The sequence below is a fragment of the Hyperoodon ampullatus genome (assembly GCF_949752795.1).
Source record: "Hyperoodon ampullatus genome assembly, chromosome: 3".
Taxonomy (NCBI): domain Eukaryota; kingdom Metazoa; phylum Chordata; class Mammalia; order Artiodactyla; family Ziphiidae; genus Hyperoodon; species Hyperoodon ampullatus.
This window is the reverse complement of record NC_136916.1, coordinates 35,985,354-36,007,918: the sequence shown is the minus strand read 5'-3', so window position 1 is coordinate 36,007,918 and position 22,565 is coordinate 35,985,354. Positions and strand designations below refer to the sequence as shown.

At 42.8% G+C, this 22,565-nt stretch overlaps 1 protein-coding gene across 1 annotated transcript; it reads left to right on the top strand.

Moving 5' to 3' along the window:
- Positions 1–1,106: 1,106 nt before the first annotated feature.
- On the top strand, positions 1,107–18,637 carry WHAMM (WASP homolog associated with actin, golgi membranes and microtubules; the record flags this gene model as incomplete). Its single annotated transcript, XM_079701149.1, has 10 exons — positions 1,107–1,718; positions 2,978–3,151; positions 5,674–5,824; positions 8,473–8,642; positions 9,644–9,809; positions 12,193–12,380; positions 13,345–13,431; positions 13,667–13,762; positions 15,976–16,510; positions 18,342–18,637. The coding sequence occupies 10 exons, from the start codon at positions 1,107–1,109 to the stop codon at positions 18,635–18,637; spliced, it is 2,475 nt and encodes an 824-aa protein (XP_079557275.1).
- Between the last annotated feature and the right edge of the window lie 3,928 nt (positions 18,638–22,565).

Below are 22,565 nucleotides of genomic sequence, written 5' to 3'. Positions count from 1 at the left end.
TTGGGGGGGGCGAGGAGGGTTGTTGTTGTTTTACCTTGGGCATAATAGCAAGTACAAATCGGATTCCTGGCGTTCCCAGCTCAAAAACTTCAAAAGCCCTTTCACTAGTTCCTGAATCAAGCCCTCACAAACCGTGTTTTGATGAAGGGCTCCTTCCCCGCTCCTTGGGCTTCTCGCTCCTCCCCCTCGGTCCTCCAACCCCACTACCCTTCTAGCAGTGCTCTCACAGGACGGGAGCTGACATGTACTGTATTTCTCAGTCTACACTGTACATTTCCTGGGTAGAGGCCAGTGCTGTCTTATACCCTGTTGTATGAACAGGTTCAGCTCCAACCCACACTCCATCCCTACCTGCGAACTACATCTCCTGATCCCCGTAAACAGGTCTTCAATAGCCAGGTGGTCTGAATTGCCGAAGTGTCTGTGTATCTTAAGAAACGTTTCTTTTCTGGGTCTCAGTTTCCTTATCTCTAAAATGACGTGTTAGAACACAGATTTTATTTAACCATGTTGGTTGGGAGCTGGGATGCTTTGAAGACGGAGGGACTGTACGTTTTTTGTATGCCCCCTCCGCGTCTAGCCTCCCAAAGCAGGCACACAGCATACCTTCCATAAAAGCTTGTTGAATTGATACCAATAAGCTTGTGGCTTCTACCCAGTAATAAAAGACCAAGTCAGCTAGCTGGGTTTGCGTTCTCAAGAGGTTCACAGTTTAGTGTAGGAGGCTAAGACAATATCTCGTTCATTTAACAAATATTTTTTTCAACGTCAGTATGTACACAGGTGGAAAAGGTGAGGCAAGAGTGATCATTCCGGGCTCCAGACGAGGTTGCGACATTGATTGATTCGGAGCGGCGACCTTCTGACCTTTTCATTGGTTGTCGCGAACCCTCCCTTCTATCACCCAACCAATCCCGGAAGCGTGCTGGAAGCCTCCCCGGCCGCCGTCAGCCAATCAAAAGTGCCGAGGGTGGCGGCAGCGGGGGGTGCTGACGCCGATTTCAGTTCAGCGAAAAATGACGCGGTCCGGACTGTCCAGTGGCTGGGGGTGCAGGGAGAGCAGGCTCCGGCGAGCCGAGCCCTCCGGGCGCTGACCGCCTGCGGTCATGGAGGACGAGCAACCCGACAGCTTGGAGGGCTGGGTGCCGGTCCGCGAGGACCTCTTCGCCGAGCCCGAGCGGCACCAGCTGCGCTTCCTCGTGGCCTGGAACGACGTGGAGGGCAAGTTCGCTGTGACTTGTCACGACCGCACGGCGCAGCGGCGGCGGCGCGAGGGGAGCCAGCCCGGGCCCGAGCTGGTGTCCGAGCCCGTGTCCGAGGCCGCCGCGCCCCCGCCCAGCTGGGCAGGCCTCCTCTCGGCCGCCGGGCTCCGCGGCGCGCACCAGCAGCTGGCGGCGCTGTGGCCGCCGCTGGAGCGCTGCTTCCCGCTGCTGCCGCCGGAGCTGGACGCGGGCGGCGGCGGGGCCTGGGGCCTGGGGCTCGGGCTGTGGACGCTGGTATGGCCGGCGCGCACGGACCCCGGCGAGGCGGCGCTGCAGGAGCTGTGCGGGCAGCTGGAGCGCTACCTGGGCCAGGCGGCCGACGGCTGCGGCGGCGCCGCGGTGCGCGACGCGCTCTTCCCCGCCGAGGGATGCGCGGCCGACTGCGAGAGCCCGCGCGAGTTCCGGGAGCGGGTCCTGCGCGCTCGGCGGGACGAGGCGGGGGCGCGGCTGCGCCAGGTACGCGCCCGCCGGGCCGTCGCCCGGTCCTTTTGCCTCTCGGCTGAGCCTCGGGCCCTTTTCCAGGGTTGGACGAGTGCGAGAGGGGGGTTCTTCCGCAGACCAGCGCGGGGAAGGAGCAGGTTAACAGCGTGATGCGCGAAGGGGCCACGCAGCCTCGCAGGTGCTCTTCACCTGTCGGGGAGCAGCGAGGGGAATTCCGCGGAAGCCCCGTGGGGCCTATAGCGAGTGGACTAAGTTAAATCAAAGTTTAATCGCAGTTGGGAGTCAGGGTAGGCCCTTAAACCTTTCCCCTGAAGATACTGGTGGAGCTGGCTGTTGTGACAGGAAGTGCCAGAGAATACTGAAAGCAAAACTAGAAATATCCCATCCGTGTAGGAAATGACAACACAGACTGAAGGTAAACAGTGACAGGTTCTGTGTATGAGGGAAGACCGATAATGGAGACAAAATGTTTTAGAGGATGAAGGTGCTTCTAGGACACAGGTTTTTTAGGTGATAAAGACTCGGTCAAGTGGACAGCTGACAGGATGTGAGCTGTCTTCATCTGTGTGGAACAGCAGCAACATGAGTGCAATTTTAAGCTTGAAAGAGGTAATGAGCGAGATGGAACAATTCAGTTTTTGAATGGTAAGCTTACAGAACTGAAGGGGATTCACAAATTCACAAAAGGGTTTAAGAGAAAAATATGGCTCATATATCCACAACCAGCTGACTCTCCTGAGTCAAGATTTAGTACTCTATCCCACACCCTGACATGCCTCTTGCTTGCCCTTTCTCATTATACGCCGTACTTAATCTGAATGATTTTTCTCTGCCTTCATTTGAGGAAGAGGAGGTGTAAGAGAACAATCCAGCCACATTTCAAAATCTTAATTATATCCTCTCAAGCTAAATATAGAATGAGCTTTTTATACACCCATTTCTCATGGGTTAATTTCACTTTTTTTTTTTTTTGCGGTACGCGGGCCTCATCACTGTTGTGGCCTCTCCCATTGTGGAACGCAGGCTCAGAGGCCATGGCTCACGGGCCTAGCCGCTCCGCGGCATGTGGGATCTTCCCGGACCGGGGCACGAACCCGTGTACCCTGCATCGGCAGGCGGACTCTCAACCACTGCACCACCAGGGAAGCCCTTAATCAGTATTTTAAATTGACGCATTAAAGTTTAGAACATTCAGGTTTCTTTAGCTTTGTTGGTTTGGTATGATCTTATAAATACTGTCCATACGTGAGCTTTATTTACATTTTGCCTTCTAGGTGCTTCAAGGGCATGAAAAAGCCAACACCATGGTAGCGTTAATGAAAGTGTATCGAGAGGAAGATGAAGCATACCAGGAATTAGCTACTGCGGCAACCGTGTTCTTCCAGTATTTACTGCAGCCATTCAGGGATATGCGAGAACTTGCAACTTCATGTAAGCTTGCTATTTTGGTACGTTTTCTTTATATTTTTACTTTATGAGATTTACTCTTTATCGTATACTATTTCTTCAGTCGCATTTAAGATTCAATCTGTGTTTCCACTTTGGGTTTACCCTATATTTAGATATATTGTAGATATATCGAATTTATTATTTTTTAAATTGATTTCAGATGAAGACATTTTACATCGGTCGTCTTAATACATTAAGATTTCTGCAGATTTTCAAGGGTTACACACTTTCTTTGCTGATGACTTTTTTTTTAATTTAATTTTTTTTATTTTTATTTTTTTTTGCGTTACACGGGCCTCTCACTGTTGTGGCCTCTCCCGTTGCGGAGCACAGGCTCCAGACGCGCAGGCTCAGTGGCCGTGGCTCACAGGCCCAGCCGCTCCGCGGCATGTGGGACCTTCCCGGACTGGGGCACGAACCCGTGCATCGGCAGGCGGACTCTCAACCACTGCGCCACCAGGGAAGCCCTTTAATTTTAATTTTAATTTTTTGGCTGCATTGGGTCTTCATTGTTGCACGCAGGCTTTCTGTAGTTGCAGCAAGCGGGGGCTACTCTTCGTTGCGGTGTGCGGGCTTCTCATTGTGATGGCTTCTCTTGTTGCGGAGCACCGGCTCTAGGCACACGGCCTTCAGTTGTGGCACATGGGCTTATTTGCTCCGTGGCATGTGGGATCTTCCCGGACCAGGGATCAAACCTGTGTCCCCTGCACTTGGCAGGCGGATTCTTAACCACTGTGCCACCAGGGAAGTGATGACTTGTTTTTGATGTGTTGCTTATTTACTTTAGCTTATTTTCAGCCTCTAAGGACACATGCAGACTTCTGAGAAATAGGATGAAAATTTAAATAGCAAGGCCCTGGATTGTAATTCAGTAAATTAAACTTTAGTAAATGCTGTCATTGCTCTTATTTCATTGAGCCATGGAACACTAGTTAGAATAATCATTATCATTCCAGTGTTATAAATGAATCTGGAACCAAAGTGGGTGGGGAGGTTCAGTAGCTTTCTCTGGTTCTAAACCAGCTGGAATCAGAAGACAACAGAGAGATCTCTTGATCTCTGCCCCCTGCACTGGGCCATCCTTCCACACATGCACTCATGGCCACTGCCAGGCTACCGTAAAAATGGTATCATGTTTAGATGAAACTCATTCCAGCCTAATCTGTGGAGAAAGTTGTTCTGTTCATTATTTTGCAAATCTATTATTTGGATTGTCTTTACTTCCTATGTATATTTTTTCTTTCTCTAAATGACAGCTGTACTGAGATATAATTCATAGACCATATAATTCACCTAGTTAAAGTGTACAATTCAGTGGTTTTTAGTATATTCAGAGTTTTGTAACCATCAGCACTAATTCCAGAACATTTTCATCTCCCTGAAAAGAAACCCCATATGCATTCCCCATTCCCCCACAACTCCAGGCAACCACCCATCTGCTTTCTGCCTCTAGATCTCCCTGTTCTTGACATTTCATATCGTATGGAATGATTTGTGTCTGGCTCCTTTCATGTAGCATCAGGTTTTCAAGTTCCATCCATGTTGTAGTGTGTATTAGAACTTCATTTTTTTCATTGCCAAATAATGTTCATTATATGCACATAGCACATTTACATATCCATTTAGCGACTGATGGACATTTGTAACTTTCCACTTTTGGGCCATTATGAATGTTGCTATGAATATTTGTGTACAAGTTTCTATATGGACATACGTATTCATTTTTCTTGGATATATGGATATGCTGGACCCTACAGTAACTCTGTTTAACCTTTGAAGAAATGCCAGACTATTTTCCATAAATGCACCATTTTACACTCCTACCAGCAGTAAATGAGGGTTCCGATTTGACCACATCATCGTCAACACTTGTTATTGTCTGTCTTTTTGATTATAGCCATCCTAGTAGATGTGAAGTGGTATCTCATTGTGGTTTTAATTTACATTTCCCTGATGGCTAACCTGGGTATATTTCTTATGTCACTAAATCATGCTTGGTAGAAGAATTGGATACTAGATGACATAGTATATGTCACAATCATTCATGTTTTAGGTTATTGTATTACTTTTGCCCTTCAGAAAAGAATCTCACTATTGAAAAGCTTCCTGCCATGTCCCTAAAAGAAACCACAGCAACAGCTAACACTTGAGTGTCATGTACCAGGATCTTTGCTGAGTGCTTAACAATACAGATCTCATTCAAACAATTGAGTATTATTATTAATAGAGAAACATAACTTGACAGCATTCCCTTCTAGAAAAAGTTATTCAAGTAATACAAAGTAAAAGTAGGGTTTTTTTTCCTTTATACTCCAGAGTATCCCTTTGTCATCCAAAGGATGCACCACTTAGAGCCTTATTCATACTCAGTAAGGAACTGATGAATTAATGAAATTTAATTGACTATGTAGTAGTAATAAAAGTAACTGAAATAATCCATGTGACCAATTTCCTTTCGATTTCCTAATGGCTCTACATTACTATTCTCTTTTACTAATACAACTTTCCCTTCTTTCTATAGAAGTCCTTGGATGAGGATGGTCTGGGTCCTAAAAGGATAGTTGCCCTGCAGAAGGAAGCCCAAGAATGGACCAGACGGGCTGAAGAAGCTATAGTCTCAATTCAAGATATTACAGTGAATTATTTTGAAAAAACAGTAGAAGCATTAGCAGGTAATAATTTAAAATGCTATACTAAGATACATGTAATTTTCATTTTATTCAGAAAACATTTGAGTGCCTCTTAAGCACCAGGGTCTGTATTTTTTAGGTACTGGGGATTCAATATAAGGATAAGCATAAACAGCCACTGTACAGTCAGGTGAAGGGAGAGAAATCTTAATTATATTAATTATATATTCATTCAAACATATGGAAAATGGCAGTGGCAACAAACCACATGAAGAAGAGAAACATGGGGCTCTGAGAGCTTAGATTAGGCCCAATCAGAGTGGCCAATGAAGGCCTCTGAGAAGTGGCACTTGCCCTGATATCTGAAGGGTAAATGGAAGTGGAGAAAGCAAAAAAGTGAGGGAAGAGTGTTCCAGGCAGGAGTAGCATTTGCAAAGGCCCTCTGGTTTTTGGGAGCTTGACAAGTCTGAGGAACTTGGGAAGTATGCCAAGTATGAGGAAGCCATGGGCTGGAGCACAGTCCAGGCACACCTCATGTCATAGCTCATTTCACTGCACTGCACTTTACCGCACTTCACAGATATTATGTTTTGTACGGATTGAAGGTCTGTGACAGTCCTGCATTGAGCAAGTCTATTGTAAAATAGCAAGTGCTGTTTTTCCAACAGCAGTTGCTCACTTCATGTCTCTGTCATGTTTTGGTAATTCTCCTAATATTTCAAACTTTTTCATTATTGTTATATTTTTTATGGTGATCTGTGATTAATGATATTTGATGTTATTATTCCAAAAAGATTACAACTCACTGAAGGCTTAGATGATGGTTAGCATTTTTTAGTAATAAAGTATTTTTAAATTAAGGTATGTATGTGATCTCGGATGGCCTCAGCCTGCAGCAGCTTGAAACAGGATTTCGGTTCCCCAGCCAGAGATTGAGATCAGGCCGTGGCAGTGAGGATGCTGAATCCTAGCCACAAGACCACCAGGGACCAGTAGCCAGTGACAAGGCCCTGGCCTGTCAGCTGTGTAGAAATGAATTTCCACATAGAGACAGAAAGTAGTGAAGCAAGTAAAAGTGTTTATTAGGAGGAAAAAGAGGACAGTGACTGTGGATAGACACACGGGTGGGCTCAGAGAGAGTCACACCCTCGTGGTAGTCTGAATCACTTTTACGGGGCATTTCTTCTGGGTTTCCTTTGACCAGTCATCTTGCTTTGCCTGGTTCTGAGTCCGTATTTGGTATATCTCAGGATCCTCCCATGTGTGTGCGCATCTGTTAGACAAGATAGATTCTAGAGGCCTAGGGTAGGTTGACATCACTTACTATGAGGCGGCGCCCCCTCCCTTTTTGACCTCCAAGGAGCCTTTCTGTGCATGTGTAGTCAGGAAGTTCTCCTTGACTTCGAGAATGAGGAATATGTGGTCTTTTATCTCTTATCTGGGCAGGGCCCAGCCTCCTCCATCATCCTGCTTTTTTTTTAATTTAATTTTTTTATTTTTGGCTGTGTTGGGCCTTTGTTGCTATGCATGGGCTTTCTCTAGTTGCAGCAAACGGGGGCTACTCTTAGTTGTGGTGCACAGGCTTCTCACTGCAGTGGTTTCTCTTGTTGCGGAGCATGGGCTCTAGGCATGTGGGCTTCAGCAGTTGTGGCACACGGGCTTAGTAGTTGTAGCGCACGGGCTTAGTTGCTCCGTGGCATGTGGGATCTTCCTGGACTAGGGATCGAACCCATGTCCCCTGCATTGGCAGGTGGATTCTTAAGCACTGTGCCACCAGGGAAGTCCCCATTATCCTGCTTTTATGGAGTTTCTGCTATTACAGAGTTTCTGTCCACAGGGGAGAAACTGTTTAGCCTGGGGCCCATCTATCTCCTGCCTCAAATATACATTGTTTTTTTAGACATAATGCTACTGTACACTTAATAAACCACAGTACAGTGTAAACATAACTTTTATATGCAATGGGAAACCAAAAAATTCATGTGATTCACTTTATTGTGATATTCACTTTATTGTGGTGGTCTGGAACTGAACCTGCACTATCTCTGAGGTATGCCTGAATGGAGAATGTGGTGTGAGAGAATGCCAGCAAGACAGGCAGGGATGAGACCGTATGATCTTGTGGGCTGGGTGAAGGACTTTTATCTTAAATCATTGTTGATAGTACCCCCAAATAGCGACAACTTATTGTCTGTCAGTTTGTTAAACTATAGTACATTTATAAAATGGAACGCCATGTAGCAGTAAGCATGATTCTCTATAACTATTTTTATGAATAGCAAGAGTTCCCTGATATATTAAGTGAAATAAAAAAGATATAAAGCAGAATGATGATCCTGTGGGGTGTTTTTTTGTTTGTTTTGGTCAAACTATATATCTTCCTGTCTGTCTAGCTAAACGTAGAAATAGTCTAGAAGTATATGCAACAAAATGTAAGAAGCAATTGCTTTAAGTAAGTAAGATTCATGATTTATTATTTTCTTTTTTTAAATGAAGTTATCTAAAATTTTATACCAGTAACCATGCATTATTTTTGTGACAATAAAAAGTCACTAAAACACAAGAATTTTTCTTTTAAAAGGGATGTTTTGCAGGTATCATGGGAGGCAGTAAACAATTAATTCAGGGTAAATTTTTCTGTTTTTAATGAGTTGTAATTTTATTTTATTTTATTAATTACAATACAACAGGAATGCAGAAACAAATGGCACAGGATGAGAAGAGATTTGGCCAGGCTGCCTGGGCCACAGCAACTCCCAGGTTAGAAAAACTCAAGCTGATGTTAGCTCGGGAGACTCTGCAACTCATGAGAGCCAAAGAGTTGTGTTTAAATCACAAAAGAGCTGAAATTCAGGGAAAGGTGAGACAAAGATAAGTGAAACTTTGTTTTAAAAATACACTTTTATTTTAGGTAGAATCTTTCTTTCCAGGCATTGTGAAAGAGCTTCCTTTCTTTGCTTATTCCAACACCATCTTCCAGTAGATAAGAATTTGCAGACTGTGGAAGGTTGGCGGTGAAGTTTCCCTTTGGTCAAAATGTTTGTGAAATATTATTTTTTTTAAATTGTTTATTTATTTATTTGTTTTTGGCTTTGTTGGGTCTTCGTTGGTGCGCGCGGGCTTTTTCTAGTGGTGGCGAGCGGGGGCTACTCTTCCTTGAGGTGTGCGGGCTTCTCACTGCAGTGGCTTCTCTTGTTGCCGAGCACAGGCTCTAGGCACGTGGGCTCAGTAGTTGTGGCTCACCGGCTCTAGAGCGTAGGCTCAGTAGTTGTGGGGCATGGGCTTAGTTGCTCCGCGGCATGTGGGATCTTCCTGGACCAGGGATCGAACCTGTGTCCCCTGCACTGGCAGGCGTATTCTTAACCACTGCGCCACCAGGGAAGTCCCTGTTTGTGAAATATTATATTGTAGGATTCACTTGATGATAACATCAAGCTCAGTACTGATGTAGTACTTTAAAATCAATCAAGTACTCAGTATTTAAAATCAATCAAGCCGTGTTTTCAGCACAATTTTAGAATAATCAAAGAGGTGCTTCATCCTAGAAGCGTAGTCACTTAATTTTTTTCCTGTAACATTATGACTTTAAAGCAGAAAACATTTGTAAATACCTCATTGCCATTTATTTTTCTCAAAACCTAAATGTTTTCATATGTTTCAGGGATGAGATAAAGTATTTGTGACAAACATTGAAGAAGGCATTTTTATCCCATTAAATGAAATGGAAAAGTGTTTCTTCTCTATTTGCTTTTTTTATATTTGATATTGAGCAAGGAATAGAAAATAACTTGAATGCTTGTAAAGTTTGCCTTTAATGTACTAATTATTTTAACTTGCTCTTATTTTTTTCATGAAAACAAGATGGAAGATCTTCCAGAACAAGAAAAAAAAATAAATGTTGTAGACGAATTAGAAATACAGTATTATGAAGTTCAGTTAGAACTATACGAGGTTAAATTTGAGATATTAAAATATGAAGAAACACTGCTTGTTACACAGTTGGACTCTATTAAAAGACTTATAAAAGGTAAAATATATATTTAAATGTATATATGTTTAAATTACACATTCAAGGAAATACAGATCATATTATCAATTATTTCTTGTATATTGTCTAATATATCTGAAATTTTCTAACAAAGTTTCCCTGTAGTACTTTATTATTCAAATAATATATTCATTGGTAAACACACAGCAAAACAAAGGGAAACTATTATTACCCCAGTTAAATCATTTAGAGATACTTAGGCTCTATAGCTTTGTAGCCTTTTTTGTATGCTGATGTTTATAAATCTTTCAGTTTCTTAAACCAGAACTATGTATCCTGTTCAGTAACCTCTTTTTCACTTAATACATAATAATCATTCTTCCATTTCACTAAGTAATAAAACCATCAAAAATTTTAATGGCTGCATAGTATTCCATTGTATAGACATGCCGGGGTTTCCAGTTTTTCACTGTTGTGAACAGCATTGTAGTGAAGAACCTTCCTTTACACGTCTTTGTGTATAAGACAGATTATTTCCTTGGAATAAATTTCTAAAGATGGAATCAGGTCAAGGACAATGCATATTGTACATTTTGACACATACTTGTTAAAAAAACACTACAAGAATCATTTGATATGCATTTTTCTGCACCTCTATTATTTTCTAAATTTCTAAATTTCATTCTACATAATGGCCCTCTAGATAGGTTGTACAAAATGTTGCTCCCATCAGCCGATTATGAAAATAGCTGTTTCCCCATACTTATTCATTTAAATTCTCGCATATTTGAGAGCAAAAAATAGCATCTTCTAATTTTCATTTATTTAATCATAAGTGATGTTGAACGCAATTTTGTATGTTTACTGGCCATTTGTATTTTATTCACGGCCTATTCATGGCCTTTGCCCATTTTTCTTTGGAACATTCCCTTTCTATATTAGAGATGTTATTCTATTATCTGTCATATGTTGCAAATAATTTCTCTGTCATTTGCTTTTTCTTGCCTTGTAGGAATATTTAATTTTAATGAAGTCACCTCTATCCGTCTTCTGCTTTGGTGTTATACCTCCTTATCCCAAAATTATATCAGTATTTACTTATGTTTTGTTTCAGTATTCTTATGATTTTGTTTTTAAAAACATTTGGCTCTTTAATCCAGGTGAAATTTATTTTGATGTGGGGTAGGAATCTAACTTTTTCCCCCAAATTGTTAGCAGTCCGAATCACTAGTTTTTAAAAACATTTTCCCCTGTTGCTTTGACTTTTACCCATCTCATATCCAGAATTATCATATTTTTGATCTATTTATGAATTATTTTCTTTCACTGATGTGTGAGTGGCTTCTGGTGCCAGTACCATGCTGTTTCTATTATTGTACCTTGGAGGTACATTTTAGTGTCAGGTAAAGCAAGTACTTCCCTCATTACTTTTCCAAAAATTTTCTGACTTTTCTCACTCCTTTATTCTTCCAGATGAACTTTAGAATCATTTTGGCAAGTTCAAAACAAAAAAACCCCCAAAACTCGGAATTTTTATTGGGATTGCACTTAACATTAGAGATAATTTGGGGAGAATTGTCATCTTTTCAATTTTGTATCTTCCCATCCAAGAACATGGTATGTCTCTCCATTTACTTAAGTCTTTTTTCCCCTAAAGTTCCTCCAAGTTTAGTTATTTTCTTCATATAGATCCTGAACATATAATTTAATCCTAGGTATTCAAAAAACTTTACAGTAGCTTCACGTTATAAGCATTTTACTTATTTAGGAAAAACTTCTATTAGAAAAAAAGTTAATCTGGAAGGATGCATGCCAAACTGTTCATGTTTTCCTCTGGGAATAAGATGGCAAAGAGTTGGTGACGGAAGAGGAAAATTTCACTTTTTATTTTGTGTACTTCTGTAGGGTTTGAGTTTGTTACAGTTAGCATGTATTTTTAAAAAATCAATATGTAATTAAGATTAAATATCATTAAGGCACCTTAATGATATACTGCTGGTAGAATGTAAGTTGCCTTTCTGGAGGAGGGTGATTTGACAAGAGTCATCAAGAGCCTTAAATATTCATCTGCTAAGGAAGTAATAAAAAATGTACACAAAGATTTATATTCAAATGTTCATCACAGTGAAATTGATAATAATAGAACATTGGAACATTCTAACAACAGAGTGCTTAAATTTGAGAATACTGTGTTGCCATTAAAATTATATTTCCATCACATGGAAAAGTTTCTCTAAGAATTCGGTTTATTGATATGTGTAGCTATATAAGTTGTGTGTGTGTATGTGTGTACACATAGACATATATATACATAAATGTTAATCATAATTACAAGGATATTTAACTTTCCTTACATTAAAAAAAGTATGCATTATTTTTAATAATAAGACATGTTTTAAAAAAATCATTAATATGTTTCTAGATAGACAGGATGAAGTTATCTATTACGATCCGTGTGAAAATCCAGAGGAACTTAAAGTCATGGATCATGTAATGGGGCTGCAGGATGATAAGAATTTGGAGGTGAAGGAACTCAGCCGGCAGTGCCAGCAGCTGGAATCTCAACGGGGCAGGATCTGTGCCAGAAGAGCCCGTCTCAGGAACAGAAAGGTAGGAGCGCCCAGGGCAGCCTTCTTTTCTTACCCCTTCTGGGGGTTTCTTCTTTTATGAAAGATAAAGAGGTATTGAAAATAAGGCTTTTATCAATGATTAATTTTGTGTGTGTTTATGTAGCTATCAGTGGCTACAACTAAAGTACATTTAAAATGTTTTTCTTAAAAAGATTCTTTTTCCTTTTGGACTTAAGCATTTGCCATCATCTTTAGATTTTAATTAAGTCTTTCAACAACTACTTACTGAATGCCTATTACTTACACAGGTATTTTAAAAACCACAATAGGTAGAAACTTCTAATCAGCTATAATAAATGCTAAAACTAATTTTATTGTGAATTGATTACAAAATATCAGTCAGATAATATTCAGCTCATTTCAATCCTTATATGCAGTGAGTGATTTTTTTCTTAATTTTTAAACACTCTGTGATTACATAAAAAGGTAACATACTAAGAATGGCTAAGCATAATTGAGATGTAGTTTTAATATAATTTTTCAGGTATTGTAGGTTGGATGTGTTATGTAGGTATATTTGGAGATATTACTTAGAACATTATGGGGAAATGTGTTTAAAATAATTGCATTGAAGCAGATCCTTAGGACACATCCCACTTAGGAATGTGGGACTGCCTGTATGTCCTCTCATTTCCACTTGGTTGGAGGATTTGCTTTTTCATCTCTCAAAGCACTAAATCCCAGCCATGGCCCTCCTACCAGGAAGGAGGGATTCCCGTAAGCAGCCCATCGCCCCATATCACCCTGTATCACGTGACCGAGGAGAAGGCAGAAGCACTGAGCCACACCATAACTCCTATTAATAAATGCCTTATACTGCAGCCCAAATGCAGTGCTTTTTTCTTTTAACCTTTTATGCTATAGCCCATGGTAATATTAAAAACCATGTGGCGTTCAATTTATAACCAGGTGAAAAACAGATCTATGAAATTATATTCCCCCAGGATCAATGCAAAGAAAATCATCGACTCAGATTGCAACAGGCTGAAGAAAGCATAAAATATTTGCATCAGCATCATAGCGTTCAGAGGGTGAGTGGTTGAAGAAAAATGTTTTATATTTGCATAACATGACACACGGGCTTAAGTTTGTGCAAAGTGGAGCTCCACTGCCCCATCAGCCTTGATCCTGAGGGGACAGCGCAGTCTGGCCCTGCAGCGTGGGGGGCAGACTTGGGGGCCGGAGGAGGCAATAATGTCAGGTGGCGGTCCCTCTCTTTCTCAGGACTTCTGAGAAGTTTACAAATATGTGTTTGTTTAAATACAGAAAAGAGACCAGAAAAAAGAGGAGGCGCAAAAGAAAAAAGAATGGATAAACCAAGAACGCCAAAAAACACTCCAGCGATTGAGAGCATTTAAAGAGGTGAGTTCTAGAAATAATCACTTCGCCTGCATTGTCTGGAGAAATAAACGAAGATCACCCATCCTAGGAGAAAAGTATAAAGTATTAGGAACAGATAACTTGGGACATAAAATGTTTCCCAAATGCCATTATTTGTAGTCTGTAAATAAAAATCAAAAATATTAGAAACATGAAGATGTTTTTGACCTTGCTGCACACTAGGGTTCCTGCTCTCCCCCCTGACCAGATGGTGTGACTCTGCTCACCATGGTGTCAGCTGGCAGGGAAAACTGAAAATAGTTAAATTGCCCTTAGATTTAGCTGGCTGTTTCCTCATTTGTAATAAAGAAGTCTTTAAAATTTGGTCAAGGAAACATTGTGATATAAGTATAATTTGGCACCCTATTGAAAGTGAATAGGTTTAAAAAAAAAGTAAATACTTATTTTAAAGTAACATTAAACTTGTTGAATGTAGAACATAAACCTGTTCTCATCACACACCTGCAACACACACCTTCATAATGACCCAAAAGAGAAAACTACCCACTCCCAGACATAATTCTGGGATGAGGTACTGAAGGTGCACTGTGTGATACCAACAAGAAAAATAGGGGCCACCAGAGTGAATCAATCATGTCCTACAACTTCATCTTGTTTCCTGATATGCTTTCTACTCTGATCACTGCCATATACCAGGCTTGTGCTAGGCACTTACATTCATTCTCATTTAATTCTTAAAACAACCTTGTGCGATATCATCACCACTTTAAAGATGAGTAACTGATGCTCAGGGTGATTACACAACTTAGATCAGGGATATACAGAGTCAGAGCCACAGCAGAGATTCTCCAACCCGGGCAGCACATCAGAAGCACCTCTGGAGCTTCTAAAGAATACTCATGCCCAGACCCCACCTCCAGAGAGTCTAATTGTTCTGGGTGAGAGCCTGGGCATGAATGCGGGGGGCTACATGAATACAGATGAGCCAGGTGGACAGTAACTTGCTGGTCAGCTGTCACCAGAGGGTATTGATCAGTGTGGAGGAAGGGATTCCAGGGATGCAAGTCCAGCTCTGTAGCCCTGAACTAGTCAGAGCAGTATGAACTTTCAAATGTAGACAGTATGAAGATGGTATGAAGGTGACAGAAATCAGGCTGCCGAAGCTCTCAACTGGAACGAGTTGACCTCAAATTGGTAAAAGTTGCAGTTTTTTTGGTCCATGGAGGTATACATCCCTCAAGATTAGGTCTTTGTAAGGTTAGGTTTTTCTTTAGTAAACTATACCTGCGAGACCAGAACTTCTTTATTTTTTTTATTAATTAATTTTTATTGGAGTATAGTTGCTTTACAATGTTGTGTTAGCTTCCACTGCCCAGCAAAATGAATCAGCCATACATATACATATATCCCCTCCCTTTTGGATTTCCCTCCCATTTAGGTCACCACAGTGAATTAAAGAGTTCCCTGCACTATACAGTATGTTCCCATCAGTTGTCTATTTTATACATAGCATCAATAGTGTATATGTGTCAGTCCCAATCTCCCAATTCCTCCCACCCCACCCCTTTCCCCTTTGGTATCCATACATTTGTTCTCTATTTCTGCTTTGTCTGTGTCTCTATTTCTGCTTTGCAAATAAAGTCAACTATACCATTTGTCTAGATTTTACATATATATGTTAATCAGAACTTCTTTAATTCACATTTTTAAATTATAAAATTTACTCTAAACATAAAAATTAGAGAAACGTCCATAATTCCTGTTTTAACTGTCACTTTGAGGTCCACCCTGCTGGTATTTTTCATACCTCTGTTTTTTACCCGGTTATACATTTAACACCAGATCATCTGCATTTTTTAGGATGTTTTGGACTTTGCACTACTTACGATTTTTCATGGCTGCCTAATACTTTAAATTCACCGTAATTTTTTCACCTATCTATTGTTGATACTAAGTTTCTGATTTTTCATACTAAATATATGATGAATGTTTTCATCTGTATATATCCTTTCATATCTTTATTACAGAGAAAGTATTCTATGAAAGGATATAAATGCTTATTCCTTAATAGATAGATTTAGTAGCAAGGGTGGCTGTACACAGTGAGAAGGAGCCACTTTGTGAATTAGAATAATCTACGCACAGAAATGCTTCAGTGTTCACTTATAGAAAGCTTCAGCATTTTGACAGTTTGCATTTGTAGCAAGTTTCTCACAACAATTTTTCATTTTCAGAGATGTCCAGGTCGCTCTGTCCTAAAGAGCTCTCGCTCACAACCTGTGGCTCCACACCTGCCAAGTGGACTTCCCCAGCAGACATCCCCGCCGACTTCTCAGATGACGGCAGTGATCCATCCGTCCTCTAGGAAAACCAGAAGCACTCCCTTATCTGAAGTTAGTAACGTGATAACCCCTGAGCATGAAGACTATGCTAGAAACATCCCTGTTCAGACTTTTGTTCCAGTTGGTGCCCATACACACTGCAGATCAAGTGAGGAGTTGTCACTGCCGCCACCTCCTCCACCACCACCACCGTCACTGCCACCACCTCCTCCACCACCACCACCGCCGCCGCCGCCGCCGCCGCCACCACCACCACCACCACCACCACCACCGCTGCCCCTCCCTGCTCTGCCCTTTTCTTCTCAATCTGCAAATCATCGGAATTTACACTTCAGGACTTCAGCAAAAGATGATCAGCCGCTTCCTCCAGTGTGTGAATCGCCCGCTGAGAGCCCGTGTGGTTCCTCAGACAGTTTTAGCTGCCCAGGTAATCTGAAGTGCCCCTGCTCACCAGGGGTGGTTAGGTGGTTGGAGCGTTCTAGCTTTAGAAGCCTTCATCTTCAAATCAAAATCTTTTTTAGAACTCTCTACAATCTTAAAATATTTCAGTATTTTTTTTGCCTTATCACTCTTTTATTGCAAAGTTAGCATAGCCTAAATCTGAGTTTGATAAATGCTGTGGGAAATCTTTCTAAAATGAAGTGGTCAAAAAAATAGTAGACCACTTTTTTGCATTTGCAAGTATAGCACGCTGAATACACTTGAATATTTCTCTGTCTAATGAGGGCTATAGTTCTACTCATTATTCTAATTATGATTTAGACATTGACTATGGAGGAGACAGGCTGAAATCTGCCCAGACTCGGAGTCCACTGCTCTGGAGTGTACTTGTGTCTGTGTTTAAATTCTATCGAAATGCTGTGTACACTTGTTTTAAAGATTATGCCTGAGTACCTATGCCTAGAACATACAAGGGAACTGTGATAGGTGATGTGAATTATACAAACAGAACAGTTCCAAACTGTGGTTCTGGTTAATGCGTATTCTGGTTATTCTGAGTTCAAGGTTTCTTTGCACCTGGAGCCAGGTACAAGTGAAAATGTGCACACTCTTAGGTAGACCAGAGGCCCATTTCCATGGGGTTTGTGGCAACATCGTGTAAATCAAAGCGAGAGCTCACGTGCCTGGGCCTAGACGAGAGATGGGACGTGGTAGGGCTTTTGGGGGGGCGCCCTGTTCCCAGCCTGGTGTAGCCCACAGTGTGGGAAGCCCTGATCAGCTCACACACACTGCCTCAGTTCACTGGAAAGAATAATAAAATGCACTCGATGGTGAAACTTTGTCTTCTTACTCCTAGAAAGGAAATGTAATAACAAGTTATAGGTTAAAATCCAAAGTGTTTTGTTAGCCACGGCATGGCCTTTCAATTCTGAACTAGAAATGACTATTCACCTTGAAGTCTCATATGGAAGATCCCTAGATGAGAGGCTACAGTCATGCCCCAGTCTCCAGCAGGTGGTAAAAGATTTTACCTCCACAGGGGTCTCAAGGTGCCAGAGTGAAAAATAGCTTCTCTTCACGAAGGCCTTGAAACTCTGATCTAATCTGTGTTTTGACAGCATTTCACACCCTCAGAAGTAGAGCACGTAAGTTACGTCAGGGTAATGTAGGTGGAATTAAACACACTATATACAGAGAAATGTGCCAGTGCCACCCACTCTGGGTTCATTGAGCTACTGATTAAAGTTTTGCTTTAAGCCTTTTCATGTGTGGAAACCTACTCGCTTCATTATCACAGAACGAGTCATCACTGACTAATATCCAAGATGGAAGTTGGGGAAATACAGTGGGGTACATTAAAAAAAAATTTTAAGTGGGAAGGGAAATAGAGGAGATACAATTTTAGAGCTGTCAATGCATATTGGGTTGGATTACTTAACACCCCAGGAATTCATAACTATCTTCAGGGTTACACAAAAGGATAACACCTGTGTCTTGAGAAATAGCCACCCTAACAGAAGGTGTGTTGACTTTTGACTGTGCCTGGGAGTTGCTATGGATTTGAAGAAGTACTGGAAAATAAGTGGTCAAGGTAAAATATTAGCAATTAGACTATCCTGGATTCAGAAAGGGAGCTGATGGTCGACCTCTTTAGCAGATAATCAAAGCATTTGTTTAATGGAATGATGATTATTTGTTTACATCATCGCATTAACTGATGGGTGATGTAACCCTGTTAACGAGTACAAACATGTCTCGGCATCTCAGGGAGAAAGAGTATGATTTCATGACTCCTTGCTCTGTTTACTCAATTTCAGGGTCGATGGACGAAGTGCTGGCCTCCTTAAGGCATGACAGGGCCCCTCTCCAGAAGGTGCAAGCGCCCACTTTGTCCCCTCCCCGTGCCTCAGTCAATGAGCACATTCTGGCCGCCATAAGGCAAGGAGTCAAACTGAAGAAAGTTCACCCTGACCTTGGCCCGAGCCCCAGCAATAAACTCACCAGCGACCTGGAGAGGAGCATCAAGGCGGCGCTTCAGAGAATTAAGAGAGTATCTGCTGACTCGGAGGAGGACGACCGTGATGAGCAGAGCCCTGGCGAGTGGGACCATTAGCCTCTTCGCCAAGGCCCAAGGCTTGTTCTGGAAAAGCATGTGGATGGAGTGCTGGTAGACTGGCCACATAACACCCCGAAAGATCAGCAGGGCTGGGTGTGTGATGTCGCAGCTTTATTTAACGCTGCAGCTCTTCAAGCTGGGAAGGAAGGAGAGACGTGGTGCCTTTCACGCATCTAAGAACACACGGTGAGCGCTGCTGGCATAAGAAAATGGTAGTTATTGTTCACCACGGATAATCTAGAATCATTCCCTTATTCTGAAAAACGTTTACACTGCTATGGTAAACAGCACTACTGACCGTTCCTCCCGAGTGTGTGTAGTGGTTTCCTGGGATTGAAAGGTTTGAATGTGAACATTATTTTAACAATAATCCGAATAAGTTGCTTATAAGCAGGAATTATTTTAAATATTTTAAAGGAAATGTATTTCATGTATCAGGCAGTATATAAATTCATAATAAAGAACTATTTATAATGCATCAGTGTCACTCATGAGGAAATGAAACATAATATCTTAACACAGCCATCCCTCCCTTGGCTGGGTTTAGCTGAAATCTTATTAAAAACATTAAATGGGACTTCCCTGGTGGCACAGCAGTTAAGAATCCACCTGCCAACGCAGGGGACACGGGTTCGAGCCCTGGTCCAGGAAGATCCCACATGCCACGGAGCAACTAAGCCGGTGCGTCACAACTACTGAGCCTGCGCTCTAGAGCCCACGAGCCACAACTACTGAAGCCCGCGCACTCTAGGGCCTGCGTGCCACAATTACTGAGCCCGTGAGCTGCAACTACTGAAGCCTGCGCGCCTAGAGCCCGTGCTCTGCAACAAGACAAGCCACTGCAGTGAGAAGCCCGTGCACCGCAACGAAGAGTAGCCCCTGCTCGCCTGAACTAGAGAAAGCCTGTGCGCAGCAACGAAGACCCAACTCAGCCAAAAACACCACCACCAACAACAAAATCCCCAAAACGTTAAACATTTATTTAAGCAAATACTAAGGGCGGGGGAAGAGTGTTGTTCCCCTCAGGCACTCATGCTGGAATCATTTCTCCTCCTTGCTTTGTGTTAAAATCAGGAAAGGGGAAGAGACCCATACCAGGCGGTCTCCTCATTTCTCAGATTGTCCAAAGCATCCGCTCACTCTTGCCATGGCAATCCTGGGTTTCCACAGAACAAGATGAATCGACCCTCCTTATCCAAAGTAAAGTTGTTAAAGACCAAAACCCTTCCTACTTAGAGTTTCTTCTTAGCTAACTCCGAGGGGCCTCAGCTGGCATAGCTGGGAGGGGTCTGGGTCCTTCTTCAGCAGCTGCAGCCTGGACCTCCGTGCATGGCTGGAGATCCTTCAGCGTGGCCACTGCCAGGTCACCCGTGGGTCCGTCAGGTGTCCTACTTTCCCTGACCTGAAGTGATGCAGACCCAGACCCAGCTCCTGTACACAAAGGTGCCTCACTCTGCTCCCGGGGCCCAGGCCTTGGTGCCGTGACCCGGCATTAGCCTCTGTTCCCACTGTTCCCTTTCCTTTTTGCAGGTTCCCGGTGTGTGTGTGGGGGGGGGGGGGTAGTGCTGCAGCACGGGGGACAGTCCCTGCTGTCTACTTGCCGGGCCTCAGTCGCAAATCCCAGCAGCAGGCCAAGTGGCAGCCTCCCAGGCCTCTTTCTCCACCATAGACAGGCCAAGCTCAGCACAAAAAGTTTCTCTAGAAAGAATCTGGTATTTTTAAAAATGGCAACATCAGAGCTTTGCTGGACTTTCTTATGCTTATTATGCAATTTGGTATTTTTATTTTAATTCTTGTAATTTCAGTATTTTGAGACACCAGTGAGCTTACTCAGACTTGGATAATTCTCAGAATTTGCTTTCTAAGGCCTGCCAAAGATGAGAAGACTCAAAAAAAAAAAAAAAGATCCTTTCCCAGAGAGTTCTCCAATTGAAACCCCTCGCCCGACTGGCTAATGTGCATCCAAGCTTCTCTGGAATCCTCTCTCCCTCATTTCTCCATTTCCCCCCTTCTTCCAGCCAAGGCTTAAGTCCAGACTCTGGCCTCGGGATCCAGAGCCACGGGGAGGGTCAAGTATTGTCTCCTATTGTCCAGCTTCAAACCTGTGCAGTCCACCCACTAAAGTGCTGTCAATCCATCCCCACCTCCCCCCTCGATGTCCCTCTCCACTCTCCAACCCACCCCGGTAAAGGCCTGCCCCTCAGAAACCTGGCTGCTGCCTCTCCGCCCCTTCCCCACCACAGGTTTTACTCCAGCAATACCAAGCAGGCTGCCCTCAAATGGACCTGCTCTCCTAAGCCTCAGCGCCTGGGGCATCCCAGCCTTCTGCCACCTGTCCGGCAAATCCACACCCACCTCTCAGTCTCAACTCCATCGCGTCCTCCTCTCCAATGTCTTCCCGGGCCCTCCCCCACTCTAGGACCACTACCCCTTGTCCTGGACACCAGTCACAATGCCTCCCCCAACCCACAGCCCTGGCTACAAGGGCAGCCCACTTTGGCCACGTTTTAGAGCCTGAGTTGGGCCCTCTGGCTAAAGCTGATGCTAGGACAGCCAATTCATAACTGGAAGCCTCCTATGGATTGTCCCGGAGTGAAAAACCATGAGCCGGGCTGATCAGACTGACTTATTCATTTGTTCATTCGTTTCCTCTCCCGCATTTGAATTGGTGAATCAAGCAGGTAGTAGCAGGAGCCAGAATCAAGAGGTTTTTGATTAATGACCACCCATCATGTGAAACCATGTAGCTGAGTGAATTTATACAGTAAGTCCCCTACATACGAACCTTCAAGTTGCAAACTTTCAAAGATGGGAACATGCGTTTGCAGGTCCAATCATGTAAGTTAGTTCACACGTCTGGCGTACATTTTCATGTACATGCATCTGCTACAAGTGGTTGTGCTTTTGTGTACTTTACCGTACAGTACTATTTTTTTGTGTGTGTGTTTGTTTTTTATGTATTATTTGTGTGAAAAGTATTATAAACCCATTACAGTACGGTACAATATAGCCGATTGTGTTAGTTGGGTACCTAGGCTAACTTTGCTGGACTTAACGAACAAATTGGTCTTATGAACGCACTCTCGGAATGGAACTCGTTTGCATGTCGGGGACTCACTGTACAGCAGAGTTTCTCAACTCTTAGATATGTAAACTCATGGGAGGAGCGTATCAGGTTTCTATTGCTGCCAGAACTAACTACCACAATTATAGGGGCTTAAAACAACACAGATTTATTATCTTACCGTTCCATAGGTCCGAAGTCCTACATGGGTCTCACTGGGCTAGTATCAAGGTGTCAGCAAGGCTGTGTTCCTTTTTGAAGCTCTAGGGGAGAAGCTAGAAGCTTTTCCAGTTTCTAGAGGCTGCCTGCATTCCTTGACTTGTGGCCCCTTCATTGATCTTCAAAGCCAGCAACATGGTATCTCTTTGACTCTTCTTCCATCACCATCTCTTTCTGACCCCAGCCAGGAAAGGTTCTCTGCTTTTAAGAACTCATGTGATTAGATTGCCCCCCCCCACCAGATAATCCAGGATAATCTCCCCATCTGAAGGTCCATCTGCAAGGTCCCTTCTGGCATGTAAGGTAACACATTCATAGGTTCTGGGGATTAGGATGTGGACATCTTTGGGGAGCCATCACCTTGTTGTCTAGCACAAGGAACTTCTAGAATGCATACTGCAAGGCCTGGCCTGCAAAAATGCTAATCCAGGAGGTTTTTCTGGGAAACCCAAGATAGCTCTGAAGCAGCTGGTCTGCAGACCATCCTTAGAAAAACACGAATATATACAAGTCAGACAGGAAATGAGGGGGCTGTGACAGGGAAGAGTGAGGCAGGCATACTTAGAGTCATTGCAGGTTCCTTCCAAGATGAAGAGCCTTGGAGCTGGATGTCTCACAAAGTCTTCAGAGTGGCCCAGGGTC